At 46.9% G+C, this 26,224-nt stretch overlaps 1 protein-coding gene across 1 annotated transcript; it reads left to right on the top strand.

The window, feature by feature from the left end:
• The first annotated feature begins 250 nt into the window (after positions 1 to 250).
• LOC105454306 lies at positions 251 to 25,802 on the top strand. Its single transcript, XM_011696856.1, has 3 exons — positions 251 to 325; positions 805 to 1,106; positions 25,001 to 25,802. Exons 1-3 carry the CDS (start codon positions 251 to 253, stop codon positions 25,113 to 25,115), a joined length of 492 nt encoding a protein of 163 aa, XP_011695158.1. The 3' UTR covers positions 25,116 to 25,802.
• Positions 25,803 to 26,224: the final 422 nt, after the last annotated feature.

Raw genomic sequence — 26,224 nt, 5'->3', positions numbered from 1 at the left:
CGTCGTCGCGATCGTCGTCGCCGCCACCGTCGTCGTCGTCGTCGTCGTTGCCGCCACCGTCGTCGTCGTCACCGATGCCGGGTGCTTTACCCTCCCTACGACGCTTTTGTCCTCCCTACCAGAACGGGGGCAGGAGACGACATCCCCACCACCCACACTACCACCACTACCACCGAGCCGCTGCTGTTGTTGAGCATGCTGCTGCTGCTGCTGTTGCTGCTGCTGCTGCTGCTGTTGCTGCTGTTGGTGGATGTTTGACAGTCGCGCCAGCGCTGAAACACAAGCAAGTGGAAAAGAGAGAGATCAGAAAAGAACCTTCTTGCCGGTAATGCACGCGTGCGTGCAAGCGCGCGCGTTATGTATCTGTGTGTGTGTGTGTGTGTGTGTGTGTGTGTGTCGGTGAGTGAATGTGGACAAACGTCCTCTGTCGTCCCTTTCTCTCCCACCCGAGTCCCCACCCTATCCAGCCCCCCTCGCATGTCCCCACCAGTGTCCAAAGCTCCGGGTACTCCCACCCCCGCACATGCTCTCGTCTTTCTCCGTTCGCGTGTCGCGTCTCCCTTTCTCGCGGTTCGATTTCTCTCTCTCTCTCTCTCTCCCTCTTTCCGTCGTTCGGTCGTCCCCTCAAGCGGTCTCGGGTGTCCCCCTGTCCCCCACCGCTTCTCTGTCCTTCTCTCTCCGGTTCTGTCTCCGGTATCGTCGAGGCAACCTAGGGTCGCCGTGGCACCGAGGGTACTTACTTACCCCCATCCGTCCTCGCGACCGGACCTATCGTCCCCCACTCCCGATCGACCCTACTACTAGCACCGTCAGCGTCATTTCTACCACTACCATTGCTACTACCACTATCGTGTTTACTACTACCACACCGGCGTCGGCCGTCGTCAGTCCGGTACCACCACTAGTGCTGTGCCACCACTATACGCCGAGTATACGGAGGACGACCGCGATGAGTCGCGCGGCGTATCCCCTCCATCCGGATTTTCTCATGAGACTCCGGCATCCATCAACCTGCTGCTGCCGCCGCCGTCGTACCGTCTCGACTTGTACGAGGACCATCCGCACGCTACCGGCGCGGCGCGGCAAGGAGAGAACAGTATTCGCAGGTATTCGTCATGATGCGATTTCGATCACTCGATTTTGACAGTACGCTTAGGGATCATAGGACTTGAAATCCGTTGAACTTAATAAAAAAATGTTGGTCATATGCTTTTCCCCCGCCACCAGATTAAAATAATGAAAATTATGTTACATGTATGTTACGCAAATAAGTATGATATACACCGTTTCATCATTGCTTAAGACGTGCATAATCACGTGGAACTCAATTTGTTTCAAACTGTATGACTGAGATTAAAGTGAGATGCATAATGCACTCCGTTGTATATACACACGATACTATCCAGAACTTAATACAGGCTACTTTGTAGTGCAGTTGTGCGGATAATCCGATGCGAGTTGCACTTTGATATTCGAGGAGAAAGTTGATGTTGCGAAGGTGGTGGACGGTCATAAGTAGTTCGATGCAAGGTGCGTTGTACAAATGAACTCTCAGTTCGTAATCGTAAACGTACGTACAGCAATATATGTTCATTTGTGTTCGAATAAAAATAAAAAATAAAAAATATATATATACTATATATATATATATATATATATATATATATGACTACATAACTCTGTTTTTATATTAGCTGTGTAGTTGTGTTATTATCACTGTTATGGACATTTCGAGATTTCCATATTTTAAAACAGTAATTACAGTGGAAGAACCGTGTAACGGTTAATTAACTATTCCACGAATGTTCATGTAACAACGGGCTCGCAAGTTCCTCATTCAGGAATGACTTCGAAATCAGGTGTATGTCGATACAGGAGTACGGTTCGTACGAGATAAAGGAAGCTCTAATTAAAGAAAATACAGATTTTACATAACATTGCTGTCCCGCAATCGTTACTGCGAAAGGGGGAGAGGAACGCAGAATTCACGCAAAAATCACCGAGAGCGCGGTACCGTGGTGGATTCCAACAGTGCCATTACATCGCGATACGATTATTTATTGCTAGTCCGAACTCTATTGAATCACGATTCCTTGCCGCGACGTTATCGAAAGTATGCGCGCGTGAGCACCGATGCATGGAATGCATTTTGTATTAACTCTCTCCCCGCTCCTCCGTCTCTCGTGCATGCTCACCCTCTCGTCTTTGAATTAATAATCGTAGTCCACGGTACCGAACGTGACGCGTGAGAGATCGGCCGGTTGATAAATCGCGTATAATAAACGCTGGATAAACGTATGACAAATCGATGTATCGTCGTGAAATCGATATAAGTATCGCTCCGGAGATTTATTGTTACCTTGGGTGCAACGTTCCTTAATGAGGCAAAAGCGGATCATCGGCCGCTCGTCGCCTCGTAAGTCGCTTCGCGCTTAGTCCGCGTCGCGTTATGGCAATCGTGGCCGGGGAATTGCGCGCACTTCGTGCGCTCGGCCGCGCAAAAGAGAAAAAAAAAATAAGAACGTCGACGCTTTCTTGGACACGGTGTCGAACGTATAGCGACGCAGGTTGTGGTGTGCGCGCACACGGCTCATCGTGTCGTCGTGGGGAACACCTATCCAATACCAACGGGGACCAGCAGCGGACGCTTTCCCTCTAGAACCGTCACGCTTTTCGCACCTGACGATTACTATCTCGGGACACGAAAGTTTATGGATCTCCTTATAGCCCCGGCGGACTTGGCGCGGACGCGCAGATCGTATCGCGGATCGCAGCGGCGGCCGCGGCGGCGGCGGCGGCGATTGTATTTCGTATACGACGAAAACGCTAATCGAACGTGTTGCGCGCTAATGCTTCTCTCCTATCTGTTTCTTCGTTCTCCCTTCATCAGTCTGTGAGCTCCACACTTGTCGGACGGGATGATCGAAAGTGTCTATCGCTCGATGCGATTGACATTCATCACACAAATATGTACGAACGATAAGAGATTGGAGTAATTAACGTAGTTACTTTTTTAGGAAGGACACTGTGATCGTCTTTTATCAGGGAACCGTGATGCATATGCCTATACAGGTATAAATTATTGTAAAGCGTTTATTCTTCGGTTTCTTACGATTTAAGTCGGTCGATCTTTTCATAGCCAAAATTGGATCATTAGCTATTTTTGCAATTTGTTAATTTTTATTAAATTAAATCTGTGGAATTTAATAAAAATAATACTTGTATGTAAAATTAGATGAAAAGTTGTACAACTGCTGTACAAAAGAGGAAAGGAGAAAAAAAGAATTTTGCGACAAGTCTGTTGTTTTCTTTTTAAAACAAGGTGAACAAGATTAATCTAAAAGCTTGATTGTGATTTGAAATCTCAAACAGATATTGTGATCGTTTCAGATGACTGAGTATTAATAATGACTTGGAGAGTATTCTTTTTTTTTTTCTCTTCGAGACGAAGGATTTCGGGGGAGAGCCCGACAGATAAATCTCTCATTGCGTGCCGATGGGAAAGTCGTCGCGGCCAGGATCCATTACGTGATTTCTTTCTGTGCGATCGATAAGATTTGAGGGGGCGGCGTGGTACCGCGCCGCGTGGCGGCGACGATGGGCCTTTTGCCAGCGTGATTGTCGTTATAGGTGCCATATCGAGGGGGTCCCTGCGAGCGGTCCCGAGCCTCGCGGCCGGGCCCAGCGTGGGATCAATAAAAACCAAGGAGTCATCGCGATTGGGCGCCACTTGTCATTAATGACTATCCGGTTTTTCGATTTAATTAAAACGGCGATGACGATCTTGCCACCTAAATGCCGGCCGTGGCGAACAAGCCGCGCCGGTCATTTAAAATGAAAGATCGCGACTAGATAAAGATAAGGATCAGACGCGCGTAATGATCCTTCCGTTGCTCTAAACGTACGGTCGAAAATCGCTGACGATTGCCGATATCGATGTCGGTTTCGCGTTCGGCTTTAAATAAAATCATTAATTAGACGAACGGATTCGGAGCGCGCATTTCAACGGTGTAATCGATAATCCGTATTTTGCGCGGACAAGATACCGCAGGAGAGAGAGAGGCACCACAGTGCCGCTGAATTACACATACATAACCACGCGCGCGGAGAAGCGGGAGAGATACGTTGAATATAAAAACAAATCGCGTCAGTCGGTGGCGTACGAAATCGCATTTCCCGCGGCAGTGATAAACAAAACAGAATTATCTACGGACCGTCGCTATTTACCCGATCCTTGTTTTATTTCCCCTGACAGGCGCGCGTTGTTTTTTGCGTAATACCGGGTGCACGCGGTCGAAGCCGGATTCGCGGGCGCGCGTGTGTGCGTGCGTGTGCTTCGCACGCACGCGTATGTGTGGGTGTGTGTGTGTGTGTGTACGCGCGTGTGTCAACGAATTTTTCCGCGAGCACGTCCGCATATCGAGGGGACGGTAATCCGATACCGAACGACGTCCCCGTGTGCGCTTGATTTGCGCGATATAAATGAAAATTAAACGGATCGCCCGTTCGCTTTTGTTCGCGGTTAAATTAACGGGTTCGAAAAATTTGCATCTTCGCGATCATCGTGTGTCATATCGGAACTACGCATGCTACGTTATGTATTTTAATTCGTCGAGGATATGAGAGAATATAATTTTTGGGGAGCGTTTTTTTTTCTAAAAGCCAAGATAAAAGGTTGATTTAATGGCAAATGTGTCAGCTTATCATTACGTTATCTAATCATGAATATATTTTAAATTTTCTATTCTTCGGTTTTTTGTTTTTCTAGAATTAAAAGATGTAACTAATTTTTTAATTCATTTCCGTGTGACATTTCGAGAGAGCGTGTCTTTCGTTCTTTCGCGATTCCAGTCCAAATAACAGAGGGGAAAATGCGCGAATCAAGAAAAATTGCCCGAGGCAGTCTAATCCTATTTCCCGAAGCGACGCGATGGACGAAGCTGACGAATTATCCGCCGTTATTTACTCAGTTTCTCGTTTTTTACCCCCCCCCCGTTCCCGTACGTTACACATTTCCATTTTCCACAGTTTCGAATCTGAGAAAATTTCAAAAGCCGTTCTTTCACGCAGTTATTGCGCCAGTCCGTTCCGTCGAAGAGAGTCGAATAATACAACCAATTCCGTCTAAACGACAAGGATTGCTGTTTCCGCACGATGAATACCAATATTCGTGATCGTTGAGATACGCTCGCTCTTGAGTAAAATCTCTTCCCAGACAAACACGATTACACCGGGCGATATGAATGCTCTTCCCTCCCTCCCTCCCTCCTTCCCCTCCCGGCATAGTATTTCCCTAACTACTCGAGAAACCGATGCCCCTGGCGAATGCCCTTCGACATTTTCGCGGAGAGCCAACACTACCGCGGTTCTATCGACAGTTTTTTTTTTTTATACGGATGTACATCCCGCGGTGTTTACGGGGGCGGCTTTCGACCCTTTTCGAAAACCGAAAGCCTGACGGTCGGTCGATCCCGGGTGCACCCGGCCACGGAATGGAGATTCGAGTTTGTACGTGCGCGCGTGTATATGCACGTTATATACATATATGTATAACCGCACGAGGACGTCCATGGTGGGATGTAATATCAATACGCCGCGGAAGCTGGATAGTCGCGTCTGATTTTCCGAGCGCATCGGCACGTGGATAATGTTTTAATGGAGTTTGCGGAGTGCGAGGAGCGCGAGCGGGAGAAGGAGAAAGGGAGAGGGATACTTGGCCGGGATGGTAGAGGCCAAGGGTGAAGTCGGCACACGGTTTACATACCATTTACTCGCGCCCTGTAACCTTGTCGAACGCTTGTTTACAGTGTTGTACAAACGGCGTCGCCAGCATTCGCGATGCCGATTCCATCATAAGCTTCCGTCGTTGCGAATATTAAATAATTTTCATTCCTTCGGCTGGCCCGCGTCTTCTATCATTCATTGATTTGTTATTTAATTTTTTTGAAAGTTACAGAAATTAATTTTTTAATGTATCTTCTTTCAATAGTGAACGATTCTCTCTCTCTCTCTCTCTCTCTCTCTCTCTCTCTCTCTCTCTCTCTGTGTCAGAATTTTTTATTCAAATATTTTAGAAATTCAACATTAATTTAAAAAATGATGATGAATATGTTAGAGTATATTATATTAGAAATAATATGTTAGAATGTGTGAGAAAACATTTTATATAAGGATATCTTTTCCTTCGGAAACTCACATAGTTTAAGGGAACCAACACGCGATTTACAACTATAGGAGCGACGTCGCGTTTCAAACTGGAGGCTCGCGGTCGAGTCCGTGCCAACGCTATTGTGATTTATGACCCGCGTTTATAATGACACTTTCAATCCGACGTCATTCGTCCCTTGGCGGCGGCGGGCGGCTGAAGATTATACCGTCTGTGTAAAGTATGTAAGCAAGAAGTCACTTATTACGTTGTTAGGTAAATTACACGGATGAAGTTTGCGTAATCTCCGTACCACGGACTTCCTTCGGCTATGTCAAACTCTCCCTCGTCTCTTTTGCTATATTTCCTCTATTCTCGTCTATTCTTCCGAGTAACTCATAAAGTCCGGGCAGGGAAAGGAGAAGAGTAAAAAGTATAAGTGCAAAGTCGGACGATTCAATTGGAATTCTCTCTCGATTCATCCTTACATATCTATGAGGTTGGAAACAATATTTTGCGATTTTTATTTTCAGAATTGGGGAAGACATCAATGCGTGGAGTTTTCTTAACCCACTGCCATTATTCGCGACTCATCGACCTACTGAAGGCGTAATCGAATATCAGGTTTCGCTTACGCATCGACGGTCTCCGGACAAATTGCCTTTTCGTCCTCGCGTGAGACTTTATGTCTTCTGCCGCGCGGACGCCATTTCGCAACAGTTTCGCTGGAAACGAGACGTCGGTTATTACGTAAAAGTTGGCTCATAGTCAGCCCTGACACGATCCCTCGCGCAACGGGGATCGATCGTGCTACCCGATCGCCGTTTTGCGAGAAGGTTAACCAATACCGGCGCGCCGAAGGGACCCCCACGAAGGACCGCCGCGCGCGACCGGCGCGGCGGACAGGCGGCCGGCGGCCACCGTTACCCTGTGTCGCAATCGTTCGCACGAACGTGTAAAAGACACCGGGCACGACAAGTGACCGTTGTGTCCCTCCCCGAGAGACAGATAAAGATCTACCAGGTGTCCGTGAGGAGAACGTTATCTCTTCCGTCGTTGTATTTCGGCCGTGTATAAGCCCTGCGCGTTGCGTGTTTCCTGCCAATCTCGCCCCCTCCGATGATGCTCTTTTACTCCTCTCTAATTTGTACGTTCGCTTTCTTCGGATTGCAGGACGTAAAAACGCGGGTTTCGTTACGCAAATGTACCACCTGCGCTGATTGAACTTCGAATATAGCTCGTGATATAACGATTGTATCCTTTACTGAAAATAAGTAAAGCGATGAACAGGCGATCGATATAAGCAATCTGATAACAATCAAATCGCTCGGATCCGATCTTCCGTGTCGATTCCTGGTGACGTATTTCGAAGGAATTCCTGCTTCAGGGTTATCGCGAGCTGCCGCGCACCTGCTGCTCCTCGACACTATTCGAGTTGCGTTGCGGCGAGGCGGTCGCTCAGAAACGAAAAAAAAGGAGCCGCTAATTATGAAAACTATCATTTGTTACCGAACGTGGAACGGTCGTCTTCTCCGCATGGGGCACTCGACGGGCTTTTTCGGGCGTCGTTAGCTTTTTTTTCACGCTTTTTATGAACGCGTAATCGCCTTTTTATGAACTCTATTATTCAGCATGCACGAAGTTGGATCGTTCCGATGATTGATGCACATTATCAGGATCAGACACATTTAACAAAAATTACATCGACAGGTTTGTCTCTCCCTATATTGCTTACCTGTCTCTATAATTTTCGCGTTTTTAACTTATTGTAAGGAATAATCACCTAGTTTTTTTTTTATTGCGTAAAAGATCACCTGGATTGATTTTTACACCCTAATTGAAAATCACTATTAACTACATATTATGTATTATTGATCGTTCTACAAATGTATTTGAAACCTTATACTTATATTTACTTTCAATATTTCCTGCAAAAGAAAAGGAGAAGAAAAAATAGGTATTCTCGACCAATAAAGAATACTACTGTGACTACTGAACGTCATTTTCTCCAGCTGCTGAGGTGTAAAAATCTCAGATTTAAATAACTTCTATCATAATAAAGCGAAAGAGCGATTTTTCAACGACGAGAGTCAGAAAGATTTTCCTTCGTTCTAAAGTGTCATTGATTGATGCGTAAACATCGATCCCGAATCTACGCTCGTAAAATATTTGCTCAAGGACCTCTGCAGGAATTTCGTTAGCGCTTCTTCAGCCTTACCGGGACAATGCTGAGAAGACACGCAGGCGCCGATGACCGGCCGAAATTTGCATGGTTCACCCGGTTCGTTCCTCTTTTCACACATACACACACATATACACGCACGCGCCGTGGGTGAGCCTGCGACAGGTTTCCTTTAGCTACGCTAGTGATACTTCACGCAAATCCTCCCTTCGTCTATATATCTCCGTGGCGTTCCTCCGTGCGGGTCAACGTATCTTCCCTCGGATGTTGAATAGCGCGGACAATGCAGTCACGGCGCTTACTGAAAACGCGTCACGCCCTGCGACCGAGGGTGCTACACCGTGGAAACATTTCACCGGACTTGATCGTCCGATCTCGGGAGATCGCTTCGCTCGAAGGTACCGCTTGTCTGACCGCTGTGTTTTGATATATGGAGTATATACGTAATCGAACGGCGATTTAGATAGACGGAAACTGTTCTTTAAAAATAAATTTTTATTGGAAATAAAATTATGTTTTTAAGAAGTATATTAATCTTATAATGCACGAATGTATTCATTTTCTTCGTGTAATTTTATTAAATAAGACGTGGAGAAATATTTTTTAATGGATGGCAATACTTTCCATCTTATTGTTAGAAGAAATGGAATTTTTTTTCTCTCATGCTTGATCGATTATAAACTTAGCAATAGACGATGTCTCCTGAAATTTCGATCACGAAAAAATTAACAAATAAAATATTATAGTAGAGAAGGAAAGGAAAATTGAAAAATTTGTGACTGAAGAAACGTCCGCTGTGCTGAACGTCTCTGTATAGCTCAACTTAACGGATTTATGGTCCCTCTTTTTGTATACCATCTGTAACATCGATAATTCGATCAAACACTCCTATACCCATAGGATTTTCGCGTCGCTGTTTTTTTTTTTTCAAGCGCATATTGTTGGCGCAACGAATCCGCGGGGTCTCTGTAGACCCAGCGCGATTACAATCGGTTTTTCGCGCCTCCGCGTTTTTGCACAACGTTCGACGAATAACAGGACGATTTCCGGTTACTCCCGAGGACGATCGTTCTGGTAGTTCGCGGAAAATTCGCCGAAAAAAAAGAGCGGCCGCGGGAAAGCCGACGCGCTGCCGGCTTTCGTTTCGCAGCGAGGGAAGGGTGCGGGTGGGATACGGCGGCTCGCGAAATCCAGGGTTATTTTCGCGCGTCGGCACGCCGCGCGCGCTACGAAGGGGATAATTCTTTAATGGACGTGTAACGCGAGAGCTCGTGCGAGTGTGCGTGCAAAATCATTTTTGTTCTTTCGAAGTTTTCGGATACAGAGAGATATCAGCTGGCCATCACGTAGATCTCCCCCCCCCCCACCCCGTGAAACAACGCATTCAGTCAATTCTCTTTAAGATCTTTTTCAACATCGTGCTTGCAATATTACGAACAATCACTCACGACATTTTTCCCTGTATGCTACGTATGAGATTATAATAATTAGCATTCTATATACTTCTATGGTCAAAGCGGAGGATTTCGCGCGGGTCACCGCGCGCTCGGCTCGGCTCGACTCGGCACGGCTCGACATCAGGTGTACGATTATATCTCTTCGCGAATCACGGCTGGCCCGTTGCGCAAGGCGGTCGCAGCTTCGACACGAGCTGATCATTAATTTTACAGTTGGATTAAGCACGGAGCATCGTTGGAATAGAGAAATAAATCGGGCGATAGTTCGCCCGAGCGCTATTGTTCTCGCGCCGTTCTCTCGTAAACTATAAGCCAGAGGAGGGCGATTAATTGAAGACATTATACCGTGGCGGGTATAATATTGATGGCGATATAAATAATGTAACACCGAGGAGATTTGGGAGGAACGTTGATTCCGCGTTGAACATCGATTTTCGGTCGCGCTGGAAAATTCAACGATAATCGGCAGCGTCTCGCACTGCTTCCTCTGTCTTTCCTCTCTTTCTCTCCGTTTTCCGCCCCGTCGTAAGAAAGCGGCGCTCGTTTACGAATAAGAAAATCCACGCTCGAAAATCGCTCTGCGGTTTGGAAAGCGTGCCGACGATGAATCTTTAAAACGAGAGGACGTTGCGGCAGCGCGGGAAAGACAATGCATCGCGCTGCGCTGCGCTGCGCCGCGCCGCGCCGCGCCGCGCCTCACCTCGCCTCGCCACACCGCGCCGCGCCGCGTCTGTGCCGATGCAGGTATATGGCCCCGCGGCTCTATATATCGGGCCCCTCTTTCTCATCGCCGGAAAGCCGACGATTAGGCCAGTTTTGAAACGTAATGTAGCCGCCGTCACGAGGCCATTTGTCTTGCCGCGCGTCGGTGGACGTCGCGCTGCGGGATATATATTCTGTCTCGAACTGAAGGAGCCGGATAGGAGATAAGCGGGAGAGAGAAAGGTATAGAGGGAGAGAGAGAGAGAGAGGGACCCGCAAAATAATTGTTCGCTCGATGAGATGAGGGGCCTTAACACTCCTACGGGTCCTACGACCCAGGGCGACCCAATTCGACGTACTTTTGTGATCCAAATGGGATGAGTCAACGATTGATGCTCGGTGCCGTGTGGCTCCTATCGATTCTGCCGCCTGTGTCGATGGCTTTTTCGATCTTTCGGCCGCCGTCCATCCCCGAAATCATTCTTCTTTCGAGAAGAAGTCGTCTCTGCTTTTTTTTTATCGCGCCGGACCGCGTTCTTTCAACGAGCTCTGCAAATGGCACCTTTTTGCGGTCGCGAACGGGCACCACTTGGCATTTCGTGTGTTGCGGATGTCTTTTCAGACTGTGACGAGCAAATTGGGAATTGACTGACGCATTTTGTTACATTTTAAGTGATCTTTATCTGTTCGGCATTCGTGACTTTGATCTTTCAGAGATAAAAATAATAATCTAGTAATTAATATTTTTTCTAATCTCGTATACATATAATGTATTTAAATTTTATATATATACAGTAATACGATTAATTTTTCTAATCGAAAACAAATGATGTAATGTGCACTAAAATACGGTTTAAAATTTTGTCGCAACTATATTGCCAATAATTTATCGGATATCGGCGCGCACGTCGGTTCAACAAGTGCCGTTCGTACACGGACGCGTATGGAATTCATCGATTCATCACATATCAACTGTTTTTGCTCTTCCGGGGGCTTCCGCTTTCATCTCATTCTTCGCTTCCTTCGTTTTGCTCGTCGCACTGCTCTCGCGATCGGTCGGTCGGTCGGTCGGTCTTTTTGCTTCGCGGGTTCGCCGTCCACTTCTTCTTCCTGCTCCTCGTCCTCGGGGAGAATCCCGTGAGACGCGAAGGATTAAAAACCCACGGGCTCGTATCACGGACACGCTTGTTTCCCGAAAAGCGAGCCAATCAACGGCGCGGACGACTCTTGACTTGGAGTCGAGAGCCCCGTTTAAGCGACACGGAACAGGTTGAGCCGCATGGCGCGGCGCACACACAAGTGACGAGGAGAAACACGAGGCACATGTAAAGATAAATGTGAGATAAAGAAAAAAAAGGAGAAATAGGTACAGGACAAGGTTGTCTGACAAACGCGACAGACGTGTCCTGTCGTGCGAGTCCTACGTCGCGAGAAAGACCCACGGAGAGGGTCTCGGGGCTTTGATGTGACCGCCACAGCGGACCCTCCCGTCTCCCCGGATGACGAATCAACCATGCGAGATGGTCGTTTGACATTTTCACTACGGGGGACGGGCTATGATAATAATAGGTTTAACTCCGTCCCGGTCAGATCAGCGCGCGAGTTTTCGACCGCATGAAATTGTCTGAAAACTAACCAATGCTGTGTGTCCCCGTCGTCGTCGATTTTTCCGGACCCACGGACCTCGACCGATCGCGTATATGTTTATCCGGGTAAACGGATTCTCTTTCGCTGGTGTTCCTGAGCAACGTAGCAAAAACAAGGAGCCAATCCCTCGTAGAAAAATAAATCGGGCTGACTTGAATGCCGCGGCAGGTATATGTTTGACCTTGTCGATCTCGTGCTCGCTGTCCGCTGCCAATATTTATCCTTTCGCAAATATTCAGGATATAATCAACAGCATAAGAAATGATTTCATAATTTAAAATAATTTCCTTTGCGATCAATTATCGAGATTATTATCGAACTTGGCAGTGGCATCTCGAAAGAATATCGGACTTATATCCGTTCGAATAGATGCGAGTGAGAATACTACGCGAATAGTCAAGAATGCATTTAATAGTCATTGGAGCATTGCGATAAATAAATGAAATTTCGTAGCTGCCTTTCCGGAACCGTCGACGGCGAAGTAAAGTCATGCCGTATAAGATCCCATTATTGCGGCCGTAACGAGACTCGCGTTCTCCCGTCAATCGTCAGGCCCCGTGGCGCAAAAAACGATAAGAGCCTCGCGCATCGATCGAGGCGGCGCATCGCCGCCGGGGCGCGCGTGTGCGGCAATTAATATCTATTATAGCGGCGGAAGCGAGAGGAGCGGCGTGTGATCACGGCCGGGGAAGGACGAGAGGCGCGGATGATGTGCCGATGACGTCACTGCCGGTCAACTACAAGTATTTCGCATTAGCCGGCGTCCCGCCCCACCCGTCCCGCGAATCCCCCGGCTAATTAATTGGGTTAAAAAGACGTTAGAGGCGAATTGATCGGTCCATTCAAAGGATCGGGCGCGGGCATCGACGAGCGTCGACGAGAGATAAAGTTATTATTTCGCTCGTATCAATTTCGTACGCCTGCGCGATCGCGTGCCGACGCGCTATATCCGCCTTATCGTTTCAATTTGCTCTCTCGCGTAGAGCCGGGCCTCGCGCGCGCGCGCTCCTGGGAAAAACAGTCGTTCGAGCCGCGGCTGTTTCCCGCAGTAAGTTTCGTCTCCGTCCCGCGATCTTCCCTCGATCTTCTTAATAGACCCCCGGTCCAGGAAAGTGGACGCAAACCGTTCTCGTGTGTGTGAAGCTAAACGAGGGCTACGAGTCTCTTTCTCTCTCTCTCTCTCTGGAAGGATTTATGGAGCTCAACTGATGAACCATTTAATTTTCGTTCCATCCAGTTGGTTACGAAGCGACAGCTAATTGCTACATTATAAATTTGTCACGTTTACAATAAAAATGGAACATTCTAATTTTATTAGGTTTAATAGAAATATCAATATCCCTTTTTCAGATCATTTCTCTCGCATTGTAATAAAGCCGCGTATACGTCTACAATCATCCGTTTACCTCTCATTCTGGTCAATCGGTTTCCAAGACTCGGGCGGCGAAACGAATTAAGTAAAGCATGCTCACAAAATTACCGGGGTAATCCGCGAAGGCAAACTTTCGAATTACAAGGCACGATTCTGATATCTCTTTTGAGATTCTCTCGCGCGAGTAACGAGCTAACGAAACGGACAAAGGAATTATCCGAATATTTTATTCTTGTGGAAAATCGTCCTGTATACGAGGGAAAATAGCGTGGCACAATCGGAGTCCAACGTGAAAGACCCCCCACATGCCCCGGATAATCGGCGGGCTTGCCGTTATGAATTTTGAAAAACACTGTAGCGCAAGAGGCCCTCGACAGCCTTTTGTTTGGCTGTCATCGAATACTCCGGCGATCCCTAGGGAGTCCCAGGAAAGATCGAATCACTTCGCGTAGTATGACCTTTTACCTTTTGTCTCCGTGTCATCGTCCTGATGCAAAAACAGAAACGTTCGGATCAACGACTCTTCTCTATCATCGCACACAGCATCTCTGTGATAAGAGAAAGAATGATACTTGTATAATCGTAATTAAAATGTTTTCGTTTCGGATATTCAGCGATTATCAATTACGGATTACGAATTCGTTTTCGAATATGTGTTGTTGTTAAATTAATCGCAGTCAGATTGACATTCAATTTTCGATGAAGCTGTTGCAAGCGTCTTCCATACTACTTAATAATTATATTCAATATTTGACGAGTATCAACGTACAGTATTTTTTAAATCGAGACGCGAGTGGAACGATTCGCCGTAAAGGATTCACAGGCGAACGGTGGACGATTTATTGGAGATCGCTTTTCGATCGCCAGCCGGAAGAGAATAATTCGATGGCACCTCCGGCGACTCTTGCCGCCCGGGGAGGAGTTTCGCAGGATGACGCGCGACTCGCTCGCGAGTCCCCCCCGAAGGGGGGAGAGGGGAGAACGGACAGGGGGGGATATAGAGACCTTAAGGCACAATGCGACGCCTGTGGGTAGCCATTGACAGAAACGGCCGTGTCATCCCAGCCATGATACACCCCATTGTGCCTCCAAAGGACCTTCTGGAGACTGCATTATCGTTCCTATATCTTTTTATTAGACCGCTGGTCCTGATTTCTCTCCTTTCCCCCGGCCCCCTGTTTCTCGTTGTAGCGAAGGGGAGGGGAGGGAAGGGGGAAGGGAGGGAAAGAGACATGGTGCGCTGCTGCGAGAGACGATGCTGCTGGGTATACACTCGACACCGCACCCATACACATGCCGCGATGCGTCAGCAAGAAATGGGAGCCGCATCTCCTCTCCCCGGCCGAGACTTCCTTTCGAAACTCGGCAGACACCGCGAGAGCGTAATTAATTTCGTCGGTTCTCGAATGGCGAGAAATAGATAGGAATCGATATCGGAACGATATCGACACGCGAAAACGACAATTTCAAGCTAAATACGATGGAATTCTCTCCTTTGAACAGATCACCTGATGTAGATATGTTTATAGAAATCGAATAAAACTGTGACAAAGTCGCAATATTCATTTCACGCTTTATACACTTCTCAACGAAAATTTAATCATACGGAATAAAATCCACTTTGAACGATGTACAATTTATGGTAGATTTCAGGATAGAATCCCACATATATATAATTTTATATGCCATTGTGTATTTTAACATATATTTTATTTTTTTTTCTGATTTCTCTCTTTTATATTATACGACACATATACAATAATGAATAGAAAGCGAATCGAGGGACAGTTTTACGCATGTTGAACGTTAATCGAATTTGATCGCGATGAAAACGGCTGGACGGACATCTAATTTTCGTCGAAGCTGCAACGGATATTTTTTTTATGTCAATTAAATAATTATAGTCAATATAAAGAGAGAGTATCATCTCGATAGCATCGGTACATAATTACGAAAATTATATCGGAGGATCAGAGGAGGAACTTACGCTGACATTAATGTTGACCGGCTCGAAGGATTCGATCGATCGATCGCCGAGCGACTTTTAGCCGGGCTAAAGTACAGCGCGGCGGGCGCATCACATCGCAAAGTTTCGTCGCTGATGGATGCAGCGCGCGGTCGCAATTACGGCGGAGAATCCGGCAATTACGGCGCGCCGTCGAGTGCAAAGGTGACACGCTAACGGCGGAGTGATTGATTTTAGCGAAAACGCGAATCAGGGGGCAATTTGTCAAGCCGTCGACGTTCCATCTCTCGCAACACGCGGCCACGCAGCGTGAAGATACCGATCTCCTTCCTTCGCGCGAGCGCGCGTGAACGCGCGCGCGCTTGGCTTCGGTTCGCTTCTTTCGCGCCGTATGTCGATACTCAACGTCGATATAACCCGGTGCCGGGCCGCCGGCGATGCATTTCGTCGCCGCCCCCCTCGTGCGATTTTCGAATGGACAATGCATTTCAGCGGGACGCGGCGAAATCGCTCTCTTCTCCTCCCTTTCTCGCGCGGGCGCGATCTCGCGCGTGGGAACGCGCGCGGAGGAAAAAGGTCGAAAGACCGGATCTCGATCGAAGACAACGTTCGGGTATCTCCCTATCCGATGGATCGACAATGCGCGAAAGGCGAGGAGAAAAAGTCGCGTGCGCGAGGGAGGGGGGCAGACGCGTTTCCATAATCATCGACGGTGGGCCGCGCGCTGCCGGTTTGTTCGACCATTATCGGCCGCGTCGCTGCGAGATAGAAAGGCTGATTTAGACGCGCAAAATCGTACCTATTGGCATCGTATCTTACGCGCGCGCGCGTGCAAGGGAAACACACCCTGCCCACACGCCGCGCGGCGCTTCGAATGTTCCGTTCGGATTTCACGGCGAGGTGTGCCCCGCGAGAAAGAGAGGATCGTTCCCTTTTCCGAGCGCGAGGTGAGAAATACGCGATTTGCAAACGGCGTTCGCGGCGTGTGTTTACGCAAGCTAAAACTCAGATCCTCAAATCGCAAAAACGATTTGTCTGCGCAGAGGTATTTTTTTTTTTTTTCGTGAGTACAAAGGAGACTGAGAGATTATCTCGTCGCGAGTCGAAAAGTTACTTTTCCACGCCACTGTTAAATGTTAAACGCCCCGCCGGAAAGGAGAGCAACGGATTGAATTGTTGAGAGGAGCATTTTCATAAATATAAAAGTTAAAATTATCTCGTTTGCTATTCCCTCCAGAAAGTTCTTTTTTCCTCGGCGTTTCTTTGACGTTTCTTCCACGCCGCGCCGCCGCCGCCGCCGCCGCCGCGCGTTATTCGGCGCTCTTGTAAATCGCGTTAATGAAATCTATACGTCGGGACCGCCGACGTAATGAAAGCTCCGCGTCGTTAATCGCGCCGCGTAACAAACGCTCGCGCGGCACGCATACGTCAGGTCCGGGATCGTTATCTGGTCTCCCCGGTCGGCCCGGTGTCAAGAAGTTAGTTCTCTCGATGGGGGTTGCCGAAAGAGAAAGGAACGAGGATACCGAGGGTGGCTAACTCTCTCTCTTTCTCTCTCTCCGCCGCGTGTTTTTACACTCGCTCCTATATATCGCGCCGGAACACCCCCCGTTGCCTCGCCGGCGCCCAGGTCCCCGCTATCTCGGCGAGATCCCGAGGTTTATTAAAAGACACGAAGCTCTCCGAAAGACCGAGCCGCGCTCGCCCGCGTGGGACTCCTTGATTGGGTTTTACGATCCCGGCAGCTGCTCTCCGCCGGCGATCCCCGACGTTCCGCGTTCCCTTCGCGGGCAAGTCCTCGCACTCCTCGCGCGACAGGAGCGAGGAGATTGATCGTAAACGAGACGCTTCTTCGTTTCTCTTTGGCCGGCGTTATGAGCTCGTCGTATCTCGCGTGTCGATCAAATCATTTGATGAACATCGGGATTGAGACGCGCGAGAATTCGATATGTACGACGCTAAATTGGAAGTATTTTTGCACACTGCAAATTTGTTAGATTTATTTCCTTAGAATTCGAATGTTGAATCTCGTAGGGGATTAAATTATTAGATAAAACTCAAATAAAACGTTTTGTTTCAAAATGATTTTTTTTCTTTATATTATATTTATGTTATGTTTATATGTATGCTATATGCATATATCAAGGAATTCAATAACAAGAAATTTTTTATGCGATATGATAATTCATGCTGCCGACTTGCTAAGAATGTGTCGCGGCGAAAACCGGAATATCGTGTCCCTTCTTCAGTCAGGAGAATTTATTCTCCGGATACGAGACAATCCGAGGCACGGCGGGGGAGGATAATCGGATGATGGAGAGATCGATTTTTAATGTGTAACACGTAGTCGCGCTTGTCCCCTTTGGGGCGATAATTAATGACGTACATCGTCGCGAACATAAATATCGCATATTATTACGGAGCGGGACATGCGGCTCTCGGACCGGGCCGAGGTGGCGGTGTCACATTTGAATAACACGTCCGCAAACTAGTGCATAAATTTCTAATTACAAGGAAGAGAATACTCGACCCGTTCGGCGTCGGATCGCGACCACGGGCTCGGGCTTAGTCCGATGGCTTTTAACGATCGTATAAAACGTCGCCCCGAGAAATATATATAACGCTCCACCGAAGAACTGATTTTCGCCGCGGCGAGCTCGTTCGCGGCGAAATTATGTGTCTCTCACATTAGGAAGGAACTTTCTAAATCGAAGAGAGGAACGTTAATGTCCTGGTGTAGCCAATTCCTCAGTGCATTTACGAACGGGAGAGCGCGGAGTTAAGTATATGTTTTTCCGATGCCTCTAACAATGGGGATAGCTGCACTGTTAAATAGAACGTGTCTGTATAACCGAGCGCGTGTATAGTATTATTGGAATAACGGTGTTGTCGCGCGCCGCCGCAAAAGATATCGCGCGGGTCGTAAGATCGGCGCTGACAGCGGCGGCGATAGCGGCCGATAAGGGAATTTTCATCGAGATTAATTAAGGCCAGGACGCAGTTATTGTAATTACTCCCGCGATCCGATCTCTCCTTAGGTGTATCTAATTATCGAGCTTAATCTCGGTTGATCACACACTCCGCGCAACAATACGAAGCTGAGTATGATGTAAACGATCTTATTAGTATTCCCCGGTGCGCGCCGGCACCTGCACAACGACGAAGCGACCGTAGCATACGGCTGGATATAAAAACCAAGTAACGGGTGTATCAGTAATAATAGCGCTGGTGCATTGATAATTATTATCGTCTAATGATATCCTTCTTTCCATTAACGCTACGGCAAACAAAGAACGTTGCCGAAGAATCGAAGTGTCCGCGAAATAGCCTCCGGAGAACACGGGGAAACTTCGAATAAATCCTTAAGATAAACATTCTAACGCTAATGTGGTCGGCCAGGTTTTATTTGCTCAATTAATTTATCCAATTAAATCGAATCACTGAAATCGCGGAAACCGTACGAGTCAAATCTCTCTCGAAACTTAGCTAATTTGTAGAAAAAAAATGTTTAGTAATATGCATATATTTAACAATATGATTTCTTGCGATAAATTTCCTCTTTTACCTCTAATGAAAAGCAGGACATTTTGGCAAATCTATGCTTTTAACAGCTTGATATAGATGATTTGTGAGCCGTAACGTTTACAGTTTCCGCAATCCGATTTTTAACTTGTTAATTTATTAATGTAAATGTTTGTACAAGCCGCGTGAGTGTCAGTTCCTTCGAGGTGCAACCGCATATAAATAACGTCGCCGCATTTCCGTTTCATTACCGCGCGCGCTGACGGCCGGCTATCGGGCGGCGCGGCGAAAAAAGCGCGGAATTGATTTCGCAAAGTGGACAGGTAACGCCGGCCGCGCAGCGTGTAAATCGCTTCATTTATTAATGCAACGCGCCTTTACTTTACGAGGGCGGGTTACACAACCCCATAAATAGCGTATCTTATGGAGCCTAGAAAATCCCCCCGGTGACACTAAAATGCGCAGTTTACACCCGTAACCAACATTTACGGTCTCTTTGATCGCGGCCGCCATTGACGTCTCTGTCATCCCAATTAGGACGTAATAAAGTCTCTCTCCATTTTTTTGTCGGACGCGCCGTTTTTAGGGTTGAATGCGACCGGAGATTTTTACCATCGGGGTAACATCTTCCGCAAAGGGACACGGGCACGAATCCTTTGACTGTTGAAGAAAAGAGAAACTGGTTGTTCCCCTCCGGAAGGACAATATGGGTACAATCAAGTGGGCAACATAATCGTGCCTTCGTCCCTTCGAGATATCGATTAGAGCGTTTTCTGAGTGCATTCCTGGACAAGAGTTTTCCTAAAATATAGACGTTAAAATAGACTGAATTCTTTTAGCGAAAATCAAGTCGCTAAAATCCTAACCGTGTCGTTTTAAGAAAATAAATTGGGAAAAATGTGTGTATTTTTAATTTATCAGGTATCAAATCAGAGATTTTTATTTCCCTATCCGAAAGATCGTACGAGCACCGCGCGCGTTTTGCGAAGAGCGTATATCTCACGCGAGGGAAATTATACGTAGCGGTAAAAAAAAAAAAAACCGCGACGCACACGTCGCGTTTCGAAATAACAGAATCTAATTGGGCGCGCACGTTAGACGCGGAGATCGAATCTCGCTTAAATTCCCCGACAATTTAAAGTAGACACGCGATGGGGACTTTCACTTTCAAACGGAATGGCCCGGCGATCGTGGCGCGTGTTAATTGTATTATTAATTAAGGCGAGCCGCGAGAGCGCAAGAGGCGCGAGCGACCGATGCGCCGTGTGGCGCGCGTAATTAAAGCCGCATTTCGCCGCGCGCGCGCTCTCTCTTCCTCTCCCTCTCTCTCGTTCTTCTCTATACACGCCCGCGTTGTTGATCGCGTTCGCATGCGCCGCGATCGTTTCCTGTCATTCGTCGTTGCCCGACGTGCTGCACGCCGACGTCCGTGCACGGCTATACGCAGTCATCGGTGATTTTCCGGCGATGGAACGGGAACGCGCAACACGGGGAACGAATCGCAGCTCACCGCGGGGGATCCCACGGAAAACAAGATCTCATCAAGATAGCTGGATGCTCGCACTCTGTTGCACCGACCTGACGTACTGGCCCCTGCAACTGCCATGCACCATTAACCGAGATCCAGCTAGAAGCGCCTCGTACACAAAAAGAGAGAGGGAGAGAGAGAAAGAGAGAGAGAGAAAGAAAAAAAACGAAGAAAAGGTATACAGGGAGGGAGAGGAGATGTGGCTAGTCACGTTGTAGCACGTCGAGCGATCTTCCCTTCCTCTTTTTCTTTCTGTTCCACGCGTCGTTTTCGTGGCGCTGGTCTCTTTCTCTTTCCGTCCCTTCCTCCCTCGGTCTCTTCGATCTCGCGCTCTCTGAGAAAGGCCGACGGTCGTTGAAATGGAAAATCGTTTAGGTCTCCGCCGTCGAGTGAAACGCCGGCGAGATGTGCACGGGCGATCTCGCGGAGGCGAACTCATTACGCGCACTTAACGTCTCGCGCGCTTCCTAAAACCACTCCGCTCTTTATAAGCATGGCTACGTATTGCACCGGTGCCGTGCACGCGGGCGCTTGGTTTGATCTGTTGGCTATTGATTAGTGGAAATACCTCTTTAACAGACATGAAACTTCGTTATAGTAATTGTTCGAGCAGAAGTATGCAATTTCTTGGACGGAAAAATAATCTAAATTTATCATTAATTACTTGTGCTAGAAATTTCTAACATCTCGAATATAACAACGCTTTATTCAATTTTCAAAATAAGTTGTCTATATGTACGTATTTGTGTGTAACGGGGAAGCGGAGAGAGGATCAGTTATACTCTTTCTTCAAAATACATATTACACAACAAAGTATCGTACCGCGCGGTATTAATCACGCTTCTCATCGTTTGTTACCTGCGCGGAGATGCTTCCGTGTTTTCTCGGGACCTCTCCCTTCTCCGGAATCCACAGCCCCGCGGTTCATAATAAATACCCTGTTCCCTTCTTTCTTTCCTCCTCCTCCTCACCTCCGCAGTCGCTAAAAGTTCGCGAAGCATCGTTTCCTCATAATCGCGAATGACGGATCGCGATGTAACGAGGGTCAGTCGTATAAATTACAGTCCGGCAATCTCTCTCTCTTTCTCTCTCTTTCGCATTACGTAGTACAGCGGTCACACAGGTGGGAATGTATCGTCCCCCCGATGCGCGCAATGCCTATCTCTGGCGAGAAAAGAAGAATGAGGGTGAGAAAAAAAATGCGCGACAGAGGGAGAAGGGAAAGTGGGGGTATTTGTATATATCGCTCTCGGTGTATCGGCGTATCCATCAGCGTGTCGATTCGCTTTAATTTGAGACGGGCGTCAAAACCAAGCCGATGATAGTGAGCCGCGGACTCGAAATGGATGGTTTTCACGGGGCCTGATGGTACCCAGAAGAGAGAGAAAGAGAGAGAGAGAGAGAGAACGGCGAGAGCCCGGCCGGGCGAGCGGCCCGGCGATGTTATCTGGTTCGGTGGGAGGCATCTGCCGATATGTATACAATGCCATAGGTCCGCCGGGATTATTACAGCCTTGACAAATTGCCGCGGTGAAGGCCGACCCTGGTAATTACGGGGCGCAGAGAGACGCGGATCTAAGGACCAAGAGAGAGATGGAGAGAGAGGAGAGCGTATACACATATATGCGTGTATATGTATCATTATACCGCTACATATACACGCCGATATCGGCCGCGCGGTTTTCTGTCCGCGATCGGTACACATCCCGTCTGCGATTGGCAGACCTGATTGCCATTATTGGGAAAGATTTTTCGCCTTTCACGATGCATCGCGGCGTTCGCGCTCGCCGACGCGAAATAAATACGGTCCGGCCCCGCCGTATTTATTTTACGAGCGACATCACATCGACGCGCCCAATGCAAGTGCGTTTAATTAATTTTGCTTTCACTTACGGATAATTTTTTTTTACGGAGGCGCAAGAGCCTTGAATTTATTGCAGCGAGAGGTCTCCACTAGTGAGACTAAAAATGTATAATAACTGTAGTCTCCTGTTCCGAATTCGTATTATTGGAATCGAATTGGGAGAATCAATAGAGAGTACAATTTGTTATACAAATAAAGTTGAAACAATAAAAAAAAATTGTGATATTTTTACATGCTATATATAGTTTGTGTGGGTATATGACATCGATAGTTAGCAAAATTGTCTGTTAATACATCATTGTGTGTGCTCGCTTAATTAAATATTATTTAATTACTATCTTGTCAATATCTCGCATGTTAACTCGCAGTACTTGGCATCGGCGGCTCCTTCGGTATTTACTCAACAGCACGCCTATTGACGGACGCGCGATATTCGCTCGTAAATTCGCCACGAAAGAACAAGGAGCAGCGTCGTGAGTGATCGACGAAGCGTTGCGAGGCGGGGGAGTTGTTGTTCGGCGTCAGATCGGCGCTTGGTACCCGCCGAGGGGGTCCAAGGGCGGCGCGGGGAGGCAGTGCAGAATTATTGCTCGCCGGTGCCTTCGTAAGGCCTTTCTCGGCGCTCCATCTCATACTCGAGCGTGTACGTGATCTCGTAGGACGATGGCTACCAGACTTGAATCCCGGTACGGTCGTGATTACGCTGGATATATCACCGCCGGTCGCTGCGGGGTTCGCGTTCTATGTTTTATTCCTATCGGACGATGTAAATACGGACGTAAGATATGCGCGAGCGTGAAAGAGAGGTCCGACGGGGGGAGAAAAAAAGAATTAAAATTAATGCATCGGGGTTAATGAAGGGTCAGCAGGATCATCAGTTATTGATAGAAACGCCGGCACTGTTAGATCGTGTAGACAAGAAATCCTGGAATCGTTAGGTTGGATTTCATTTCGGCAGCGTAATTGGATGATAAGTGATATCTATTAATAATACATAAATAATAAATAGAATTTGTCTATATATTATTCTGTTTGATTCGCTAATAAAATGAAAGTCATAAATACTTGCAGGCAATAGAATAGATGGGTAAGTTGATATCTCCGAAAATATTGAAGGATTATAAATTTTCTAATAAAAATTCTTCAATAATAATATATGACATATATATATTCTTTACTCAATACTGCTCTTTTAAATACCGTGGCTTTTCTCGAAAAGTTTTCGGAAATTTCGCGATTTGGTCGAAGTCGGCGGGGCCACAAGTTTTCTACGTATAGATTATTGCCGTAATTCCACGGGTCTCCCGACGACGATTCGGCTGATGTCGGTGGCCGATCGCGAAAAAGAGAGCACGAAGGAGTGTAATTACGAGCGTCCGCCCCGAAAATGCGCGGACGTCCGCAGACGAGCCAGCCAGCCAACCAGCCAGTCAGAGCCCGGGGCATTAATATTTTCCCCGGTCTTTTCTCAGACGGTATCTCCAGCGACGACCTCGGCCCATTAGCCCACCTAATTTATGCATCATCAGCGCAACCCTTTCCCCTTCCTGCATCCATCTTTTCGACTGAAAAGTTTCTAAAGATTCTGCCTCCTTCCCTCCCTCCCTCCCTCTGTCTCTTTCTCGGTGTCTCTCTCTGTTTCTCTCGCTTTTTCTCTCGCCATTCGACGGTATGGCTCGCGTCTTAATTACGAGGAAAAAGGGGTTCCGCGTGCCGCCTTTTCAGCGCGGAAAACTCTTCCTCCCCACGCCTACGCCGTCTCTCTTTACGACGTATAATAACAAAGAGCCCAATAAACGGTAGGTACCTGTCCGTTGGATTACCGGGCCGGGCACAAAGGGCGCTATAAATTCATAAACGTGTCGTGGAACTTCTACGAGTCCTAGTCTCTCCCGAGGATCCCGCGAGTCGTGACAATAATACAATAAAACGACCGACTATAAGCGCGCGGGTTCGACTGGTACGGAGTTCTCGTGTCCTTGGTCCGTGCCCCATAAGACCATTTCGGTTTCAAAGTCCATTCTCGAGTTTATATTATTCGATAACATAAATGTCTAAGTATTTAGAAAATATTTAAAGAATACTCTGCTGGTCCCTTCTGTTAATTTGTAATTCTAACAATAACTATGAAGAAAATAATCAAGATTTATTAATATGTACTACATAGATAATATTAATGCACATGGTTTTTTACTTTAAAATGTTACGGAATCTTTAAATACTGTAATTTTTTTAACTTTTGTTTTTTTCATATTGCTTGAATGGTATATAAAAAAATTGGAAAATTGCGAAGTTTAGAAACCGTGCTACTGTTAGAATAATTGATAAATCCGTGAAAGAATTAGATAAGTCGTTAATCTGGTTTTTTCTTTTTCGTTTTAATGATGAAGGAAATATAAAAAGATTTAAGTTTTAATTCAACCATCATCGCTGCTCGTTTACAATAATTTTTAATAGAACAAATATTCGTTTCTTCTTTAAGCAAGATTTGTTGATTTCAAATGTTACAATACATATCATCTGTCAAATCAGCTTACGTCAGACATCCTATTAATTTCCTCACGAGATTACTCAGGATCGCGATAACGAGTGGGCGTCTTAATTCTTTGTTCTAGGAATAGCGCGTCGCAATGGTTTATCCTATCTACTCGGATGGCGCGTGGAGGTCGAAGGACGCCGCGGATTGGTGGATCCTGGACAGTAGCCAGGTGCGTTCCTTGTTGCCCGTGACGTCATTAATCCACCCATCGTTTTTCAAGGGAGCGCGAGGGCATTGTGTAACGGGCGGGGGATGCTACGCAGCTGCTAACAAGGACGGGTTTTGCCAACCTCCATGCCCTCTGTGTACACGTGCACACTGATATACGTTGCGCGCGTGTATATACAAATATCCTTACGAGGGATTCCACGCCCGGTAGAGAGAAATGGCGGATCCTGATTCCTGATATTAAAGTCCCTGCCTTCTCCGTCCGTCCGTTTGTTCGCTCTCTCTTAACGAAAGCGTTCCGTGATTGTTTCCTTCAGGCCTCGCACCTGTGTGTTGGTGTCGTGTACGTGAAAACACGGTAGACACACGTCTCCTTCGGAAGAAACAATTCGCTACAATTCTCCGAAGATGAGGTACAGTCGCGCGGTCGGATAATAACAGGGCAGATGTCGCGTTCCAAAATAAAATCTCAGATTTTTTTAAGGATGTAAAACTTCGAATTTACGATTTTTTGTATGATATCGAAATTCGATGTGCTAGTGATATATTTATATGAAAATTATTGAGATACAATCGATCTTCTTTGTTTCTTACTAAAGCTAGACCATGTTATCTACGCTGAAAAAATGTAAAATAATTTCTAAGAAATAATGTTTCTATAACATGTGATTATATTCCAAACTGACACTTTTCTAAAGTTTTCAAATCTTTTATTATTTCTATTCTCAAAATTAATTAATTTTTATATGATAATAAAAATATTTAATATCACAAACATCAAGACATCTGACGTAAATTTATGTGGGCTTATCCTTTATGAAGCACTTATCCTTTATGAAGCAGCGCGATATACACATCCATCGATTGTATTACTCGAAAGAAGTAACCAGCGATCATAGAGAGTTAATTAAAGCTCCAATTAACTGCGAGCGTAGCAGATTGTGAACGCGTCGCGCTACTTCAATAAACGTCGCGGAAACAATGACGGCCGAATCGTTGGCCGTAAACGTCGCGCTGATTTACAATCGATAAATCCCCCGCGCGCGCAAGCGGACTTCAATTTCTTGCCGTCCTCTCGACGAGACCTGTCCATTTTGGAACCGTCCGACCGAGCCGGAGGATATTGGATGTA

The sequence above is a fragment of the Wasmannia auropunctata genome, unplaced genomic scaffold (assembly GCF_000956235.1).
Source record: "Wasmannia auropunctata unplaced genomic scaffold, wasmannia.A_1.0 LD335987.1, whole genome shotgun sequence".
Classification (NCBI taxonomy): Eukaryota; Metazoa; Arthropoda; class Insecta; order Hymenoptera; family Formicidae; genus Wasmannia; species Wasmannia auropunctata.
Note: the sequence above shows the minus strand (reverse complement) of the source record. Positions and strands in the feature narration are given on the sequence as shown.

What these genes read in the sequence shown, in the direction of transcription:
- LOC105454306 (XM_011696856.1), top strand. Translation starts at nt 251, where the DNA reads ATGTTTGACAGTCGCGCCAGCGCTGAAACACAAGCAAGTGGAAAAGAG. An exon ending in AGAAAAGAACCTTCTTGCCG is followed by an intron (nt 326 to 804) that starts GTAATGCACGCG and finishes CCCTACTACTAG; the next exon opens with CACCGTCAGCGTCATTTCTA. An exon ending in GGAGAGAACAGTATTCGCAG is followed by an intron (nt 1,107 to 25,000) that starts GTATTCGTCATG and finishes TCTTTGTTCTAG; the next exon opens with GAATAGCGCGTCGCAATGGT.